This window comes from Paramisgurnus dabryanus, chromosome 9 (assembly GCF_030506205.2).
Source record: "Paramisgurnus dabryanus chromosome 9, PD_genome_1.1, whole genome shotgun sequence".
NCBI classification, from domain to species: Eukaryota; Metazoa; Chordata; class Actinopteri; order Cypriniformes; family Cobitidae; genus Paramisgurnus; species Paramisgurnus dabryanus.
In genome coordinates this window covers 36685177-36701603 of record NC_133345.1, presented here as the reverse complement: position 1 = coordinate 36701603, position 16427 = coordinate 36685177, and the positions used below count along the sequence as shown (strand labels likewise).

The 16427-nt window shown below is 39.8% G+C and overlaps 1 protein-coding gene across 5 annotated transcripts in view; it reads right to left on the bottom strand.

The window, feature by feature from the left end:
• Window positions 1-16427, bottom strand: part of pclob (piccolo presynaptic cytomatrix protein b) — a 93936-nt gene that overhangs the window by 64082 nt on the left and 13427 nt on the right. For all 5 annotated transcript variants that reach the window (XM_065283537.1, XM_065283535.1, XM_065283538.1 and 2 more), the window contains exons 4-15: window positions 14628-15503; window positions 13516-14469; window positions 12468-13388; window positions 11440-12291; window positions 9707-11122; window positions 8602-9339; window positions 7575-8366; window positions 6637-7404; window positions 5698-6543; window positions 4644-5552; window positions 3481-4530; window positions 1969-3042 (exon numbers count right to left, since the gene is read on the bottom strand). In XM_065283537.1, the coding sequence (XP_065139609.1) occupies window positions 1969-3042; window positions 3481-4530; window positions 4644-5552; window positions 5698-6543; window positions 6637-7404; window positions 7575-8366; window positions 8602-9339; window positions 9707-11122; window positions 11440-12291; window positions 12468-13388; window positions 13516-14469; window positions 14628-15503 (11196 nt within the window). The remainder of the gene's footprint in view (window positions 1-1968; window positions 3043-3480; window positions 4531-4643; window positions 5553-5697; window positions 6544-6636; window positions 7405-7574; window positions 8367-8601; window positions 9340-9706; window positions 11123-11439; window positions 12292-12467; window positions 13389-13515; window positions 14470-14627; window positions 15504-16427) is intronic.

Sequence of the window (16427 nt, the reverse complement as noted above, 5' to 3'; positions counted from 1 at the left end):
TAAAGGTGGATTGGGTCTGTATTTTCCTATTGACATTAGATACACAGGGTCCTTTCTCCTGTGACAAGGTGCCGGATCTTAGAGGTTAAGGGCATTTTACAAGAGGTTCCAGAATGTCATATCCAAAAGGGCAGAATGACAATGCAATGTCAAACATGATTTAGTGCATAAAATGCAAGGCTGTGTTTTACTAAGTGGGTCATTTTCAATGAAACTACCCTTCTACCAGAGGACAAACGATATGTTATATATTCAAGATAGTGCTCTTTATGGATAAAAGGACTGAATAGCAAAGAAACACAATTTAATATCAATGCTTTGACACCACAGGAACAATGTGTCCTTTTCAAGTGAAACTTTGTGTTTTTTCTTTTAAATTATCCATATATGTTGCCAGAAACATATACAGTACACCAAGAGAAAAGCAATGCCCATATGTCCATCAACCACTATTACCAAATCTTGCATTAAAAGATATGGAACCATCAGACAGTTTTGTCGTACTTATCTTGTGATCTTACATTACTGTAACTAAAAACCCAAAAGACAATAAATCTACACTATGAGCAATGTCCTTCCTTGTGCCAAAATAATAAAAAATAAATTCATAACAGCATTTGATTTTCAATTTTTGTTACCAACAACAGCTCAGAAGTATCCAGAGAACACAGATGGTAAGGGTCACAACCACAGGAAGTCACATTAGCATTAATGATAGACGGCTGTGTTTCAGACTGACATGCTGCTCATATGGCTGTTAATGAACAGGACATGATCACACTGCAGATGGTGTGAGAGACTTAGTCCATCAGTCCACTTGGACAAAGTTAAAATCTGACTACTCACGCCCCTACATTCGCCACCTTCACATATTGGCATACCATGTTTTAAACCAGCTTTCCAAACCTCTATACTATCACATAATGCTCTTGCACAACCCTCAATCTCTTGAACAGACTGGACTGCGAGCTGTGGCTTTTACAATCAGCCTGTTACATAATCACACTTTTGTTCAAACACAGATATTTTTCTGCTTAGAGTCAGCATGTTTCAGCATTAGCATGAAGCATAAATACCACTCATACAGAATATATATCTCCTCTGCACTTCATGCATAATGTTTACTCAAGGTCTGGGCAGCTCACCAAATAAAAGTTTGTCCACATTTCCAATGCAAAGTACATTCATAAATTTCAATGTTTTTAAAAATGTCTTTTATTGCTCACAAACTGTGGTTTTATATCACCATAGGGATTTAGTGCTTACTTTCAGTTTTTAAGCTTCAGATCCACAATTTACTTAAAAACCCAGCATGGTTTTGTGGACAGCATCTACATTGGCTGTTACTGGATGAACCTGAAATAAAGCCAGCCAGTTATCGGCCCCCGCAGAACCCTAATGTCTTTATTGGCTCTTTTACTGCAATCTCAGCCCTTGTAGAGTTTTAGTAAAATTACAATGATTTAGAAAGAGCCATCTGGAGAATGATTGAGCGTTACAGAGGTTACGAACTACGCAGTGAAGAATCTACCAGCCCAGATTTCCTGTCTGACAGACATCAACTGATTAGTCACCAACATATAATAAGAGCTTCAGTACGACTTGAAAGAAATCAACCAGAGAGGAGTTTATTATCTAGACACAATCAGACTGCATTCTTTGGAAACGAAGCCAGAGTTTGATGTATTTCACTAAGCAATTAAATTAAATTAAATTGAATCAAATCAAGCCAGCTTTACCAACCTCCATCAATACTTGCAATATCTGTCCTTATACTTCTATGTGTTTATTTTTTTTAATGTACTATTGCATTCAATTGTAGTATTGCTAAAGAAAAACATCAAATTTCTAAGTAATTAAAAACTGAAGTACTGAAAAAAGGAATGAGATAGTAGTTTTATAACTCTCGAAAAACAAAGCTTTAGCAATCTTTAAGGAAAAAATATTATGACAAATAGTATGACTTACCTCTGCAAGGTAAGGCATAGGGTTAAATCCACAAAGCTGACATACTAAATTCTTGCATTCAGTGCAGGAGTTGTAATTTGGTGGATCCTTGGAGCCCATGTTAAGCTCTATGTTACACAATGGGCAAGTGGATGCAGCTAACTGAGGTTTACTTTCAAGAGGTTTTATTATTTTATCTTGCTTTGTTTCAAGTTTATCCTTCACTTCAGTCAATTTTGATACTTTGGCTTTATCAAACTTCTCTGGTTTCTTCTCCTCTGGCTTCTTTTCAATGGGCGCTTTGACCTCTTTTGGAGGAGGTGTCTTATTGGAGTCTTGTGTTGCAACAGATCCCTTGCGAGATGTTGGAGGTGTACCCTTGAAGGAACTTTGAGAAGTCACAGAGCCTTTGCGTGCAGTTGGTGTTGGTGAAGACTCACTGGAGCCTTTTCGAGAGGTTGGTGGAGTTTTTGAAGAGTCGTCCTGAACTGCTGAGGAGATCAAAGTAGATGCTGAGCTAAATAATGAGGATCCAAAACCGAGGACTTTCCCCGAGACAGCAGAAACAGACTGTGGGGAAGGTGATCGAGATCTAGCTGTTTCGGTCAGGCCACCAAAACCGAATAACTTCCCACTGGTTGATTCAGATGGTTTATTACCGCCTAATCCAAACCCGAAGAAACTTGATTCCTGTTTTGGGGGTTCTGTTTGTGAACATGGAGCAGATTTTGCGGGAGAGGTTGCATCGTTGGTCGCAAGCGGTGGTATTTCTGCAGGCTCTGGTTGCGGATTGTTTTTCTTAGGCTGTTCTTTATTTGACATAACTGATTGAGTTGCATTAGCATCTGTAACTGACTCTTGTTGTGGGCCTGGAACTAATACATCTTCATTTATATTTTTAGTAGGAGGCACTGTCTTTTCCGCAGCTGCAATGTTGGACTGCTCATCAGGATTAGGCTTAACTGTAGGTACTTTGTCAATTTTGGATGGAGTTTGGTTGTCCTTCACTAAGGGAACCGACTGTGCATTTTCAGATGTGTCTGTTCCTGTCTGTGCTCGCTTTACCTGGCAATTCAGGCAGAGCCACTCCTTAACCTGCAAAGATTTTAGATTAAAGATTTTTAGAGCAATGTCAATACAATAAATCCTCCACAAACAGTCTTAAGTAAAACTTATTACTAAAGGCACATTTTTGAAAACATTAATAAATGAAGTTATCTTAAGGGACCCCTTATATTTATGTCTTTAATGCTGGTTAAAGATTTTAACACCTAGAGAATACACTGGGTTATAAATACATTTTCCTGAATACTGCATTGTATATTCTGCACTATGCTAATAGAAACAACAAGTTTAAATGTATTTAATTCATAAAGTAGTTCACATATTAACAAAAATATCTCTGCCTTCTATAACTATAATGCACTGCTAATGATACAATTTGGGTACTCTAACTACTTTGAATAAAAGTTAATTAAATAAAGAACAGTACCGATAGATCTTAAAAATAGTGAAAGATGGTGAATATCTAACCTCTGTTTGATGAGGCATTGGATTAAATCCACATTGGCTGCACACAGTAACCTTGCATTCAGTGCACATGTTCAAATTCTTGGCATCTTTGGAACCAAGGTTAAGTTCCACTTTGCATAGCGGACAGCTCTTTTGAACAGGCTTTTGAGGTAATTGGGGTGCTGAAACTGGCTTAATTTCTGGTTTTCCCTCATCATGCTTTTGTGCTGCTTGTGGTTTGATTTTACCAACTGATAAAACTTTAGAATCTGCTACTGTTGTAGATTCCTTGAGAGAGGTGGGTGGTGTAGTTTTTACTGTTGTCTGTGAAACAGCAGAACTCTTTCGAGAAGTGGGTGGTGTGGTGGACGCCTCATCATGAACAGCTGATGAGATCAGATTAGATGCTGAGCTAAATATGGAGGATCCAAAGCCTAACACCTTTCCAGAGACAGCAGAAACAGTTTGTGGTGAGGGTGAACGCGATCTAGCCGTTTCGGTAAGACCACCAAAGCCAAAACGTTTTCCAGTGGTGGACTCAGATGGCTTAGAAGCAGGTTGCACTTTAGGACTACCAAACCCAAATCCGAAGAAACTTGATTCCTGTTTTGGAGGTTCTGCTTGTGGAGGTGAATTAGATTTCCTGGAAGACTTTTCAAGCTCTTTCTCTTTATTTGGTTCTTTTGGATTTGATATTTCTTTTTTCTCAGAAGATGCAGGTTGTGGCTTAATGATACTCTCTACCAGTTTTGGAGAAGCTGAGCTTGGTTCCTTCCGAATATCTTCTGAAACAGGAGTCCTTTTTTGATCAGTGATGATTTTAGCTTGAACTTCATTTTGTTTAGGTATTTTTGTCTCAGGCTGGACTTGTTTAACATCTTTCTTTTGGGTTTCAATAACATCAGGAGCTACTTTGGTTGGAACTAATGATGGTCCCACTTGTATTAGAGGTGGTGCTGACACAGCCACATTTTCAGGTTGTTCATTGGACTTTAATTTGGCAGGCCCTTGTTGTCCCATTCCATTTAAGGCCCGCTGTGTTTGACAGTTCAGGCAAAGCCATTCGTTAACCTGTAATAAAAGTTCCAAGTATTTAATTCTTTATCACAATAAAAATATTTTATTTGTTTGGAATAAAGATATATTGTTTGGAAAAATGCTATAAAAATATTCAATTTGTTTACCTCTTTTTGATGGGGTGTTGGGTTGAATCCACAAAGATTACAGACCACGTTCTTGCACTCAGTGCAGGTACTGTAGTTGCTAATGTCTTGTGAACCCACATTAAGATCCACTTTGCAAAGAGGACATGCTTTGGTTGGTGCTTTAGGAGCTGTCAAAGCTTCTGATATTGATGTAGCCTGTTGCATTTTCTTTTCAGCTAGTTTGTCCTCCTTTGGTTTGTCTGTTACAGATATTTTTGAGTCATCAGTAGGTGGAAGTTTTGGAGAGGTCTGGTGGGCAAAAGATCCTTTGCGAGAGGCTGGTGGTGTTGGTGTGGTCTTAACTGAAGTTTGGGAAACTATAGAGTCCCTACGAGAAGCTGGTGGTGTTGTAGTCTTGACAGAAGTTTCAGAAATTGTGGAAGCTCTACGGGACCTTGGAGGAGTTGTTGAGGACTCATCTTGAACAGCCGAGGAGATTAGACTGGATGCAGAGTTCAAGATGGAGGATCCAAAGCCAAAAACCTTCCCTGAAACAGCAGTCACAGAAGGCTGAGGTGACCCAGATCGAGCGCTACCAAAACCAAGACTAAACAAACCTGATTCTTCATTGGAAGGTTTACGTTTCGTTGGTACATCAGATATTGTAGGAGATGCATCACGTTGTGCCATTTCAGAGGGTTTTGTTGTAACTGTAGTGGTATGTTGAGAAGATTTTTGTCCTGGATTATCTCCAGCAGCTATTGTCTTGTCTTTCTCTATGACATTCAGTTTCTCTTGGGGAGAAACAGGAAGCGGAGTAGGCATGGGAGCCTCCTTGTTTTGCTGAATTGTTGGTGGAGGTTCTTTGTTAACTAATGGCTCTGGTTTGGCAGAAGTAGATCCTGGAGCTCTCTTCATCTGGCAGTTTAAACATAGCCATTCCTTGACCTGCACAATTGGAATCATAATTGGAAATTAAAATTATTATTAACTTAAAATGTGAAAATATTAGATTGTAGAAAAGCACGTTTAGAACAAATTAGTGTGCAATCTACACAGATACAATTGACTGAAATGAAAAAGGCCTCCTTACCTCTGTTTGATGTGGCATGGGATTAAATCCACAACTATTGCAGACAGTATTCTTGCAATCAGAGCAAGTATTGTAATTTTGTGGTTCCCTCTTTAAGTCCACCTTGCAGATAGGACAGGCTTTCAATGGCTCTGGGACTGATTTGATGCTTTTCACATCAGCGACTGGTACCTTGGGCATTTCATCTTGTGATTTTGTTTCATCTGTGATTTCCTGCATTTTCTTTTCATCTGGTTTCTGTGCAGCAGTACGCTTGGCCTCTTCTGTATGTGTAATTTTTTGTGAGGCTTGTAAAGCTTCTGAACCTTTTCTTGAAGTAGGTGGTGTTGGGGTTGTCTTAACAGAACTCTGGGAGACAGTAGGTCCCTTACGAGAACTTGGTGGTGTTTTGCTGGATGAATCATCATGAACACCTGAGGAGATCAGATTAGATGCTGAGCTGAGGAAGGAGGACCCAAACCCTAAAACTTTTCCAGATACAGTAGATTGAGGGGAAGGAGACCGAGATCGAGCCCCACCAAAACCAAAGCCAAAGAAACCTGACTCTTCCTTAATCTGTTCACCCTTAGGTGGTGCAGCAGATTTAGAAGGAGACACATCACTTTTAGACTGAGCATTTGGCGTTGTTTGAGTAAGCATGGGTGTTTTGCTCTCTGATGGAGGTTTCTTGTCCTGCTCTGTATGAACACTCTGCTTCTTTTCAGAAGGTGGAATTGGAATTTCTTTCTTTTGTGGAGATGCTGGAGGGTGCTTGTTAGATTGTGGAGGATGCTGAGCAGGTGGAAGCTCTGACACTTTCTGCATTTGGCAGGTCAAACATAGCCACTCTTCTACCCGTATATCATCCTTAAAAATATAAACACAACCATCTTGTTAATTTCGAAACTTAAGAAAATAATATTTTGAATGTAAATATATACATAAAACACACTGATTTACCTCAGATTTAAGTGGATTGAATCCACATAGATTGCAAACAATTATTTTGCAGGAAGTGCAGGAGTTGTAGTTCTTTGGGTCATTCTTGAGGACTTCTTTGCAGAGTGGACAGGCTTTTGGATTCTCATATGAAGCATGTGGAGGTTTGGTCAACTGAGGATCTATGGTTTTATCCACTGGCCTGTTTTGTTCTTGAGGTGGTTTTGCAAGTGGCTTTGATTCTCCTGCAGGAGCTTTTTGTTTATCGTCCTGGGGGGGTAATGAAACTTTTCTAGAAGTAGGTGGTGTTAACACGTTCTTCTCTGAAGTCTGGGAAACCGTAGATCCCTTTCTAGATGTTTCTGGAGTTTTGATGGATGACTCATCTTGAACAGCCGAGGAAATCAGGTTAGATGCTGAGCTGAGGAAGGAGGACCCAAAACCTAAAACTTTCTCAGAGACAGCAGGTTGTGGAGAAGGAGACCGAGATCGAGCACCACCAAAACCAAAGCCAAAGAAACTTGACTCTTCTTTGGTTTGTACACCTTTAGGTGGTGGAGCAGATTTGGAAGGAGAAGCATCACCTGTGGGTTTTTTGGTCGACACCGGAGGTTTCTTATCCTTCTCAGCAAGAACATTTGCACTCTTCTCTGGAGAAGGTGGAAACTGAGAATCTTTCTTATATGGAGATGCTGGTGGAGGTATTTTGTCAGACTGTGTTTGAGGATTTCCTGGGGGAGGCTCTGGCATTTTCTGAATCTGGCAAGTCAAACATAGCCACTCCTTCACCTATAGATCATAAGAGAGTGAAACATTTGTTTAAAATAAGCATAAAAAGGTGGAATCTGCAACAAACCTTTTAAAAGCACACTGTATTTTCAATGACACATTATACAGTGAACCATATCAGATTGCCAAACTTGAGATTTGTATATATAAATTAAAACTTTTTGACTCACCTCAGTTTGATGTGGATTGGGATTAAATCCACACAAATTACAAAATGTGCTTTTGCAAGAAGTGCAAGAGCTATAGTTTTGTGGATTCTCCTTAAGGTTCTCTTTACACAGTGGGCAATTTTTCAAAGGTTCCTCATTCATTGGTGCTTGTGCTGGTTTAACTGTTTGAGGATCTGAAGTTTTCTCAGCTGAGATTAGGTTTGTAACTGTGTTTGTTGTCGAGGCCATCTTTGATTCTTGTTTCAAGTCCTGAGTAGTTACTGATCCTTTTCGAGAGGTTGGTGGTGTTGGCATGATCTTATTCAATGTCTGGGAGCAAGTAGATCCCTTGCGAGATGTTGGTGGAGTTTTCGAAGTTTCATCCTGGACAGCTGAGGATATTAGACTCTGAGCAGAGCTGAGGAAGGAGGAACCAAAACCTAGAACCTTCTCAGAAACAGCAGACACAGCTGGCTGGGGAGATGGTGACCTTGAACGACTAGAATCCTCTTTAGAAGGATTAGATGGCTGATCAGATTTGGCATCTGTTTTATACATTTGGGTCTCTAATTTGTTAGAAGCAATTAAAGGTTGCTTGGAATCTGACAGATTGGACTTGCCTTCTTGTTTCCCAGAGGCAGCCAGATTCTGGTTCTCTGTTAGAACACCTGGCTTACCCTGTGAAGGAATTGGAGGGGCTTGTTTTTGTGGTAATGCAGGTGTAGATATTTTGGTTGCCTGGGGCCCAGCCTGCAAGTGGGGAGGTTCTGGAGCTCTTTGCATCTGGCAGTTCAAACATAACCATTCACTTGCCTGCAGGATGATGAAAATGGTTAACTATACAATATCCAGACAAATAAAAACCAGCTGTATTTTCAGAATGTAAAGGTTTTCATAGAGGTTTACTAACAACCAAAAAAGGATTACCTTTTTAAAAAGTATTGCAAAAAGACTTAGACTGAATTTTTTAAATTTTGTTTTCATGTTAAGATAACCAAAAAGCATGATACAGTGCACAGTTATAGAAAGATACAGAACATTTTCTTACCTCAGTTTGATGTGGCATTGGGTTGAATCCACAAAGATTGCAGACAGTGCTCTTGCAAGAGGTGCAGGTGTTGTAATTTGGAGGATTTTTAAATATGTCCGCCTTACAAAGTGGACAGGTTTTTGGAGGCTCTGATTTCTGTTCAACCTCTTTTGGTAAAACGTTTCCCTGAACTATCATCATCTCTGGCTTCTTTTCTTTTTGTTTCTCAGAATTCGCACCATGTATAGGTGGCAAATCAGCAGATCCTTTCTCAGAAGTAGATGGTGCTAATGTAGTCTTCACAGAAGTTTGAGAAGCTGTTGACATCTCCTGAGTGGCTAGTTGTGTTGTGGAGGATTCATCTAGCACAGCAGTGGAGATAAGATTGGTTGCAGAACTCAGTAGAGACGAACCAAAGCCTAGGACCTTTCCGGAAACATTGGAAACAACAGGTTGGGGGGATGGTGACCTAGAACGTCCAAAACCAAAAAAGCCAGCCTCTTCTTTTGTGGACCCAGTCTTCGGTGGTGTAGATTTTGCAGATACAATATTATCCTGCTGCTGGGGGGACTTCTGTGTTGGTGGAACTGCACTTGGCTTTTTAGACCCTGGTGTCACACCTGCAGAGAGTTTCTGATCCTTTTCTGTGACTGTTGAGCCAAGTGGCTTTTTCTGCTGTGTTGCTGGGAGAGGTACTTTGTTAGCTTCAACCTGAGCTCTTTGCACCTGGCAGTTCAAACACAGCCACTGCTTTTTCTGGAAGATCATTAAAATAATAATTTTTAGATTAGGGACAAATGTTGAATAATTATCAAAACAAATATGCACTTCAGAAATATAAAGCAAAATCTATCAATTTTATTTAACGTTATAGCTAATCAAAAGGTTTAAGCTTAAATGTTTACAAATGTGCAAGAGAAAATACACTTAAAACAAAATGAATAAACTAAACATTGTGACAAATACAAATAACTTAATTTACAAAAACTTCCTGTAAAATTATTTTACAATAACTTTAATGTTTAAAATGAAGTACGACACAGAAACATTTTAAACATCTAAACAGTAGTGCGTCATGTTTATAAAATACTTTTTAAACTAACAAGCAAAAAAGGTTGCTTACCTCTGCCTGATTGGGCATGGGGTTAAAGCCACATAGATTACACACAGTATTTTTGCACTCAGTACAAGTATCATAATTGGGAGGGTCCTTCTTCAAATCGACCATACAGAGTGGACAGGTTTCGGGAAGGGATTTTGTAGACTCTGTCTTTGTTTCTCTAGGTGGCGTATCTTTTATAACTAATGGAGTGGTTGGTTGAGTCTGACTGACTTCAGATTTTTTTCCCTCTGTTTTCATCTGTTCTTGTATATTTACAGGATGTTCTATTTTGTCATCTGAAAAGTGTGTTTTAGGAGAGACCTCAACAGATTTGGATTCCTTTCGAGAAGTAAGAGGTGTGTTTGTCTTGATGGATGTCTGAGAAATTACAGATCCTTTCCGTGAGGAAGGTGGGGTAGTGATCTTGTCTGAAGTCTGAGAAACTGATGAGCCTTTACGAGAAGGTGGTGGAGAAGACTTAGAAGATAACTGAGAGGATACTGAACCCTTGCGAGAAGTAGGTGGTGTTGTAGTAGTTTCGCCCGGAGCTGTTGAGATGAGATTACTTGCTGAGCTAAAAATCGAAGACCCGAATCCTAAAACTTTGCCAGAAACACCGGACGCAGTAGGAAGATGTAAGGGAGACTGAGATGTACCAAATCCAAAAAAGCCAGACTCTTCATGGGATTCAGATGAAACATGAGCAGCTCCATCTTGCTTGCTTTGTTCTTCTTTGGCATCCAAATTTTTAATATGATCTGTTGTACTTCCTTTGACTTGTCTTTCAGCAGTCGTTTCTTCTTTTTTCTCTGCAAATTCAAATTCAGGTTTTGTCTCATTTGTATATTGAATGCCTTTAGTGTTCAGTGCAGCCTCTGAAACATTGTGTGAGGTAGGATAAGATGTTTTGACAGATGTCTGTGAAACTGCAGAACCTTTTCGAGAAGTTGGTGGTGTTTTATCGGACATTTGAGACACCACCGAAGCCTTGCGAGAACCAGATGGTGTTGTAGAGGATTCATCTTGAACAGCTGATGAAATTAGATTAGATGCTGAGTTTATAAAGGAGGAGCCAAATCCTAGAACCTTCCCTGAAACAGCAGAGCCAGCAGGAGATGGTGATCGAGATCTAGCTCCACCAAAACCAAACCCGAAAATAGCAGATTTGTTTTGGGGCTCTGTTTTTTGAGATTCTGAAATTGCAACCTGATGAGGTTGTCTCATTTCTTTTTCAGTTGGTTGTTCAGTTTTTGTTAAAGTTTGCTTGTTGTCTTCCTGTTCTGTTTCTGATTTCTTTTGAATAGATGCTGGCTTTTTCTGTGAAGTGTACAGATTATTCATTTCCGGCGGTGCAACATCCTTAGTTGGTGGTTGAGGATGCAAAGGGGTAGGTTCTGGAGGTTTCTGCATCTGACAGGCCAAACAAAGCCATTTTACCTGTAGTTTGTAAACAAAACAAAATTAAGCAACCAAAATAATATGTAAAATGCTATTCAGTTTATATATATTTGCAATGTTTTAGCTGAGCTCAAACTCTGTAAATTTAATTCAATGAAACACATGCCATGACCTGTTTACGAAAAAAAAAACATGTCAAGCTTTTTCTCTTAAAATAAAACTTTTTTTCATGAGCAAAAAACTATTTTTTCAATTGTCAATATTATCATTAAATCATTTTATTAACAAACCAAATAAACAAGCAACTACAATAAAAACTTTAAAATAAATAATTTAACACAATAATATTTTCCTACCTTACTTTCATGTGGCGTAGGGTTGAACCCACACAAGTTACATACAGTATTTTTGCATTCAGTGCAGCTGTTGTATTGATCTTTTTTAAGGTCTTCTTTGCAAAGTGGACATAATTTGAGGAGAGGTTCAGACGAAACCTTTGGTGTCACTAATTTATCATCTTTCACATTATTTGATAACTCCTTAGTCTGCTGAATTAATGGCTTGTTCTCTAGTTTCTTTTCATCTTCTTTCTGTGGAATTGATGGCTTAGTATCTTTAGTAGGTTCAGAACCCTTTCGAGAACTAGGTGGTGTTGCGTTGCTTTTGACTGACACTGAAGAGCCTTTACGTGAGCTTGCCGGAGATGTGGTTTCAGAAATCGATGAACCTTTGCGGGAGGTTGGTGGTGTTGTAGAAGGTTCATCCTGAACAGCTGATGATATTAGATTAGAGGCCGTGCTAAGGAAGGAAGAGCCAAAGCCTAAAACTTTCCCAGACACAGCAGAAACTGCAGGCTGAGGTGAAGGAGATCTGGATCGAGCCCCACCAAAGCCAAAACCAAAAAATCCAGAATCCTCTTGACGATTATCAGCTTTTGGTGGTGGTGCTGGTTCTTTTTCTTGAAACCTACCAGACATCATCTGCTGACTGGGATGTTTTGTTCGAGTGTCGGTGGGTTCCTTTTTACCTAAAGCAGTTTTCTGACCAGTGTTAGTGGCATCATCTGGATTTTCTTTCTTTTGTAAAGACTCTGGAGGTGCCTCCTTTTTGGGCACTGGTGCTACTTTCTTTGCTTGTTCTTGAGGCTCTACATGAGAAGATGTGGATGCTCGTTGCATCTGACAGGTCAAGCAAAGCCATTCCTTTACCTGCAAAAAATCAGATTTTTTGACAAATCTTAGATACAGTGATTTTCATAATGTCCCTGTTGACAACTGAATTTAAAGAACAAACTCTAAACTCAAAATGAGTACTATAAATAATAAAGTTTTATCTGTTAAAAGTAAACCAAGCAGTCTGAAAACACCAAACATAATTATCTTACCTCAGTCTTATGAGGAGTAGGATTGAACCCACAGAGGTTACATACAATAGCCTTGCATTCAGTACAGGTGTTAAAGTTAGGAGGATCATTCTTGAGCTCTACCTTGCAAAGTGGGCATTCTTTAGGGACAGATTTGGGTGACTTAGCAGTTGCTCTTGGCTGTGACGGTGAAGTATCCACCTTTGTATCTGCAGTTGGTGGTTTAATAGGTTGAGTTGGGACAAATTGCTTGCCCTCCATTAGTTTATGAGAAAGTGGTTTACTTTCTGGAGCCTGCAGCACACTTGGAGAGTCCTGAAGTGCTGTAGATGGTTGTAGCGTGCCTGTTGATAGTACAGCAGTGTTTTTGAGAGAGGTCTGTGAAACCGATGAACCTTTACGAGATGAGGGTGGTGTTGTAGACTTTACAGATGTCTGAGAAACTGCTGATCCTTTACGAGGTGTTGGTGGTGTTTTGGAGGATTCGTCCTGAACTACTGAGGATATGAGACTAGATGCTGAACTGAAGAAAAAAGAACCAAAGCCTAGAACCTTCTCAGGGACAGCAGGTTGAGGAGAAGGTGATCGAGATCTAGAACCACCGAAACCAAAGCCGAAGAAGCTTGATTCTTCTTTAGAAGGCTCTGATTTTGTTGTGTCTTCAGTTTTGTCTGATGTTCTGGTATCTTTTGGCAATTGTTTATTAAGATTTAAAGTGTCCTGCTGTGGAGGGTGTTTTTCCATTTGAGGCTTCTGTGCTGTTGAAGTTGCAGTGGTGTTTTCCATGGCAGTTGTTGATGTATTTTCAGTTTTACCTGCTTTTTGTTGAATTGGAGATATTTTGTTTTGTTGTGAGACCATATTAGCCTGCACCTGGGGGTTTGGGGTTGAAGGTACTGGGGCCCTCTTTATTTGACAATTCAAACAAAGCCATTCCTTTACCTGTATGAACAATACAGAACAACACAAGATTAGCATAAATGCCTTTTACTGAATCTAAAACTAACATTTTTTTCATACATTGCAAAAAACGAATGAAATGAATGAATCTTATGTAATCAACTCTTACCTCTTTTTGATGAGGCATGGGGTTAAATCCACAAAGATTACACACAGTGTTTTTGCAATCAGTGCAGGTGCTAAAGTTTGGAGGATCAGAGATAATAATTGCCTTGCAAAGTGGACACGTTTTGGGAAGTGGCAGGGTTTTATCATTTGTAGACAGTAATGATTGATCTATTTTTGCTTGCACAGATGATTTACTTGCTAACTGAGGTGACTCGCTCATCTTTGTCTCATCTTTCTGTGCAGTAGGTTGTGTTATGTCCCCAGTGTGTTTGTCTCTGGATGTAGACAAAGTCTTGAATGCTGGATTTGTGGTCTGAGGAACAGCAGAGCCCCTTTGGGGTGTAGGTGGTGGTGTGTTTTGCTGTGAGCTGTCTTTGCGAGATGTTGGTGGTGTTTTAGAGTCCTGCAAAGCTACTGATCCTTTTCGAGAAGTGGGTGGTGTTAGCATTGAGGTTTGGGAAACTGTAGATCCCTTGCGAGATGTTGGTGGGGCATTGGAAGTTTCTTCCTGCACAGTGGATGATATTAAACTAGATGCTGAACTGAGGAAGGAGGATCCAAAGCCCAAAACCTTTCCAGAAACAGAAGACACAGCAGGCTGAGGAGAAGGAGACCTTGACCTAGCACCACCAAAACCAAAGAATCCAGACTCTTCCTTAGGTGGCTTGCCAGGAGCTTCAGATTTGGTTTCAGTATTTTGCTGAGCTTTATGCTTTGGCAGGGAGCCATTTGGTGCCTTGGTTTGTTGCTCCTGTAATTTCTGAGAAGGGTCAATCTTCTTGTCTGTCTTTTTCAATTCTGAAGCATCTTTCTTCTGCATTGAGGGTGAACCCAGTGGTTGAGTAACAGGGATTTTGTTTGGCTGTGCTGACATCTCAATCTTTGGAGATCCTGGTGGTTCCATTCCTCTGAGAGCTCTCTGAGTCTGACAGTTCAGACAAAGCCACTCTTTCAACTAAAAATAAGCAAATAGGGTAAGGTGAGGATATAGTCAGTGAGAAAATAATGATTATTTATGTGCAAATACTGAAAAAGGCAATACATTCAAATGTGCAAACCCTTTCTTACACAGTAAAGCTTAATCTAGTAATTTACCATAAGTATTATTTTTACCTCTGTTTGGTGAGGTGTTGGGTTGAATCCACATAAGTTGCACACAGTGTTCTTACATTCTGTGCATATGTTGTAGTTGACAGGGTCCTTCTTAATCTCAACTTTGCAAAGTGGGCAAGATTTGGGCAAAGGCATTGTCCCTTTGTCTGTTTTCTGGAGAGAAGGTTCAGGTTTTGTAGCTTGAGATAATGGTGCTTTGTTCTTCTGGTCAACAGTTAGTTCTGTTGTGCTCTCTTTTTGACCAGTTGGTTGATCAGCTTTTGCTTCAGACACTGTCGTAGAAGCACCTTTGGATGTTGTGGATGCTTTACGAGGTGTTGGGGGAGTGGTTGTGGTCTTAAGGGTGTTTTGGGAGACTGACAATCCCTGGTGAGAAGTTGACTGTGCTGTAGATTCATCTTGAACAGCGGATGAAATGAGATTTGATGCTGAACTCAGGAAGGAGGACCCAAATCCTAAAACTTTTCCAGACACAGCAGAAACAGCAGGCTGTGGGGAAGGGGATGGTGATCGTGATCGAGCACCACCAAAACCAAAGCCAAAAAATCCTGCCTGTTCTTGATGAGCCTGGGCCTTTGATGGTGGCTCAGACAGTGGAGGAGTGGGTATACCCTTTTTTGACTGCTGCTGAAGAGGTTTTGGCGTGGGATGTTGTTTTGCTGCTACTGATGTAGTCTGTTGTTCATGCGTTTCTTTTTTCTGAGAAGCTGGTTGGCTGGCAGGACTACTATGCTGTTTTGCTCCAGAATCAACTGCAGATTGCACCTTTTCAGATTTGGGGGCCTGTGTTAGGGACTTCTTAATAGGCTGCCCTGAAGATTCCATTCCTTTCAGGGCTCTTTGTGTTTGGCAGTTTAGGCAAAGCCACTCTTTTGCCTGTGGAAACAGCACAACTAAGAATAAAGTAATTTTAACATAACCAATTTCTTTGTCAGCTTCATCATCAAATGAAATATATAGCACCACAGAGCAATGTTGTTACATATTTTAGGAATATCTATCAATGGTTTTCCTCTTCACATATTTAGCTGGGGCAGCAGAACAGAATTAAAATGTAAATAATTTAACTAAAATCCACTTACACATGTCACCTCTGACTTTTAAAGGGGACAGAGAATGAAAAACCATTTTTACCTTGTCTTTGTTGAATAATGGTAGTCTACCCGCATTCACGAACATACAAAAAGTGCTTGACATGCTAAACATCTTTTAGAAATGTCAGCCAGAAAACGGCCCAATCTGAAAAACTGATGTTTATAACATTACAGGCATCTCACTGTCCCTCCACTTTAAAATAATTGGCTACATTTTTTGAGTGGCAGCAAAGTCAGCCAATCAGTAATGAGATTGCAAGTTAAGCCAGTAGGGGGAGCCAAATAGGTGCAAAACCACTTGTTTAAAATCCCCCACCCTAATAGAGCTATCTGAGAGAGGTTTTTAGGAAGCTTCTAAGGCATTACAGACCCAAACAAAAAAAAATTGTCTACATGTCACATCACAGAACAAGGATAAATACTCTGTTCAATCATTCTATGTCACCTTTAAGCAGATATTACTTGAAAAAAATATGATTAACTCTAATTCAGTTTTCTAATCTAACTAACTCATTCAGTCTATTTCTTTTAGAAACACTTTGCCAACTTTGCAAAACTGAGAAATCCATTTCATACCATGAATCATTAACTGTTGCTATTTTTCTATTACACATTGACTATGCTCTACGTCGTAGACTTAATGATTAATCTACGACTTGTGATTTGTAGACCTTGTGCAGTTTAAGTGAGTTTAAAAGAGCCTGGT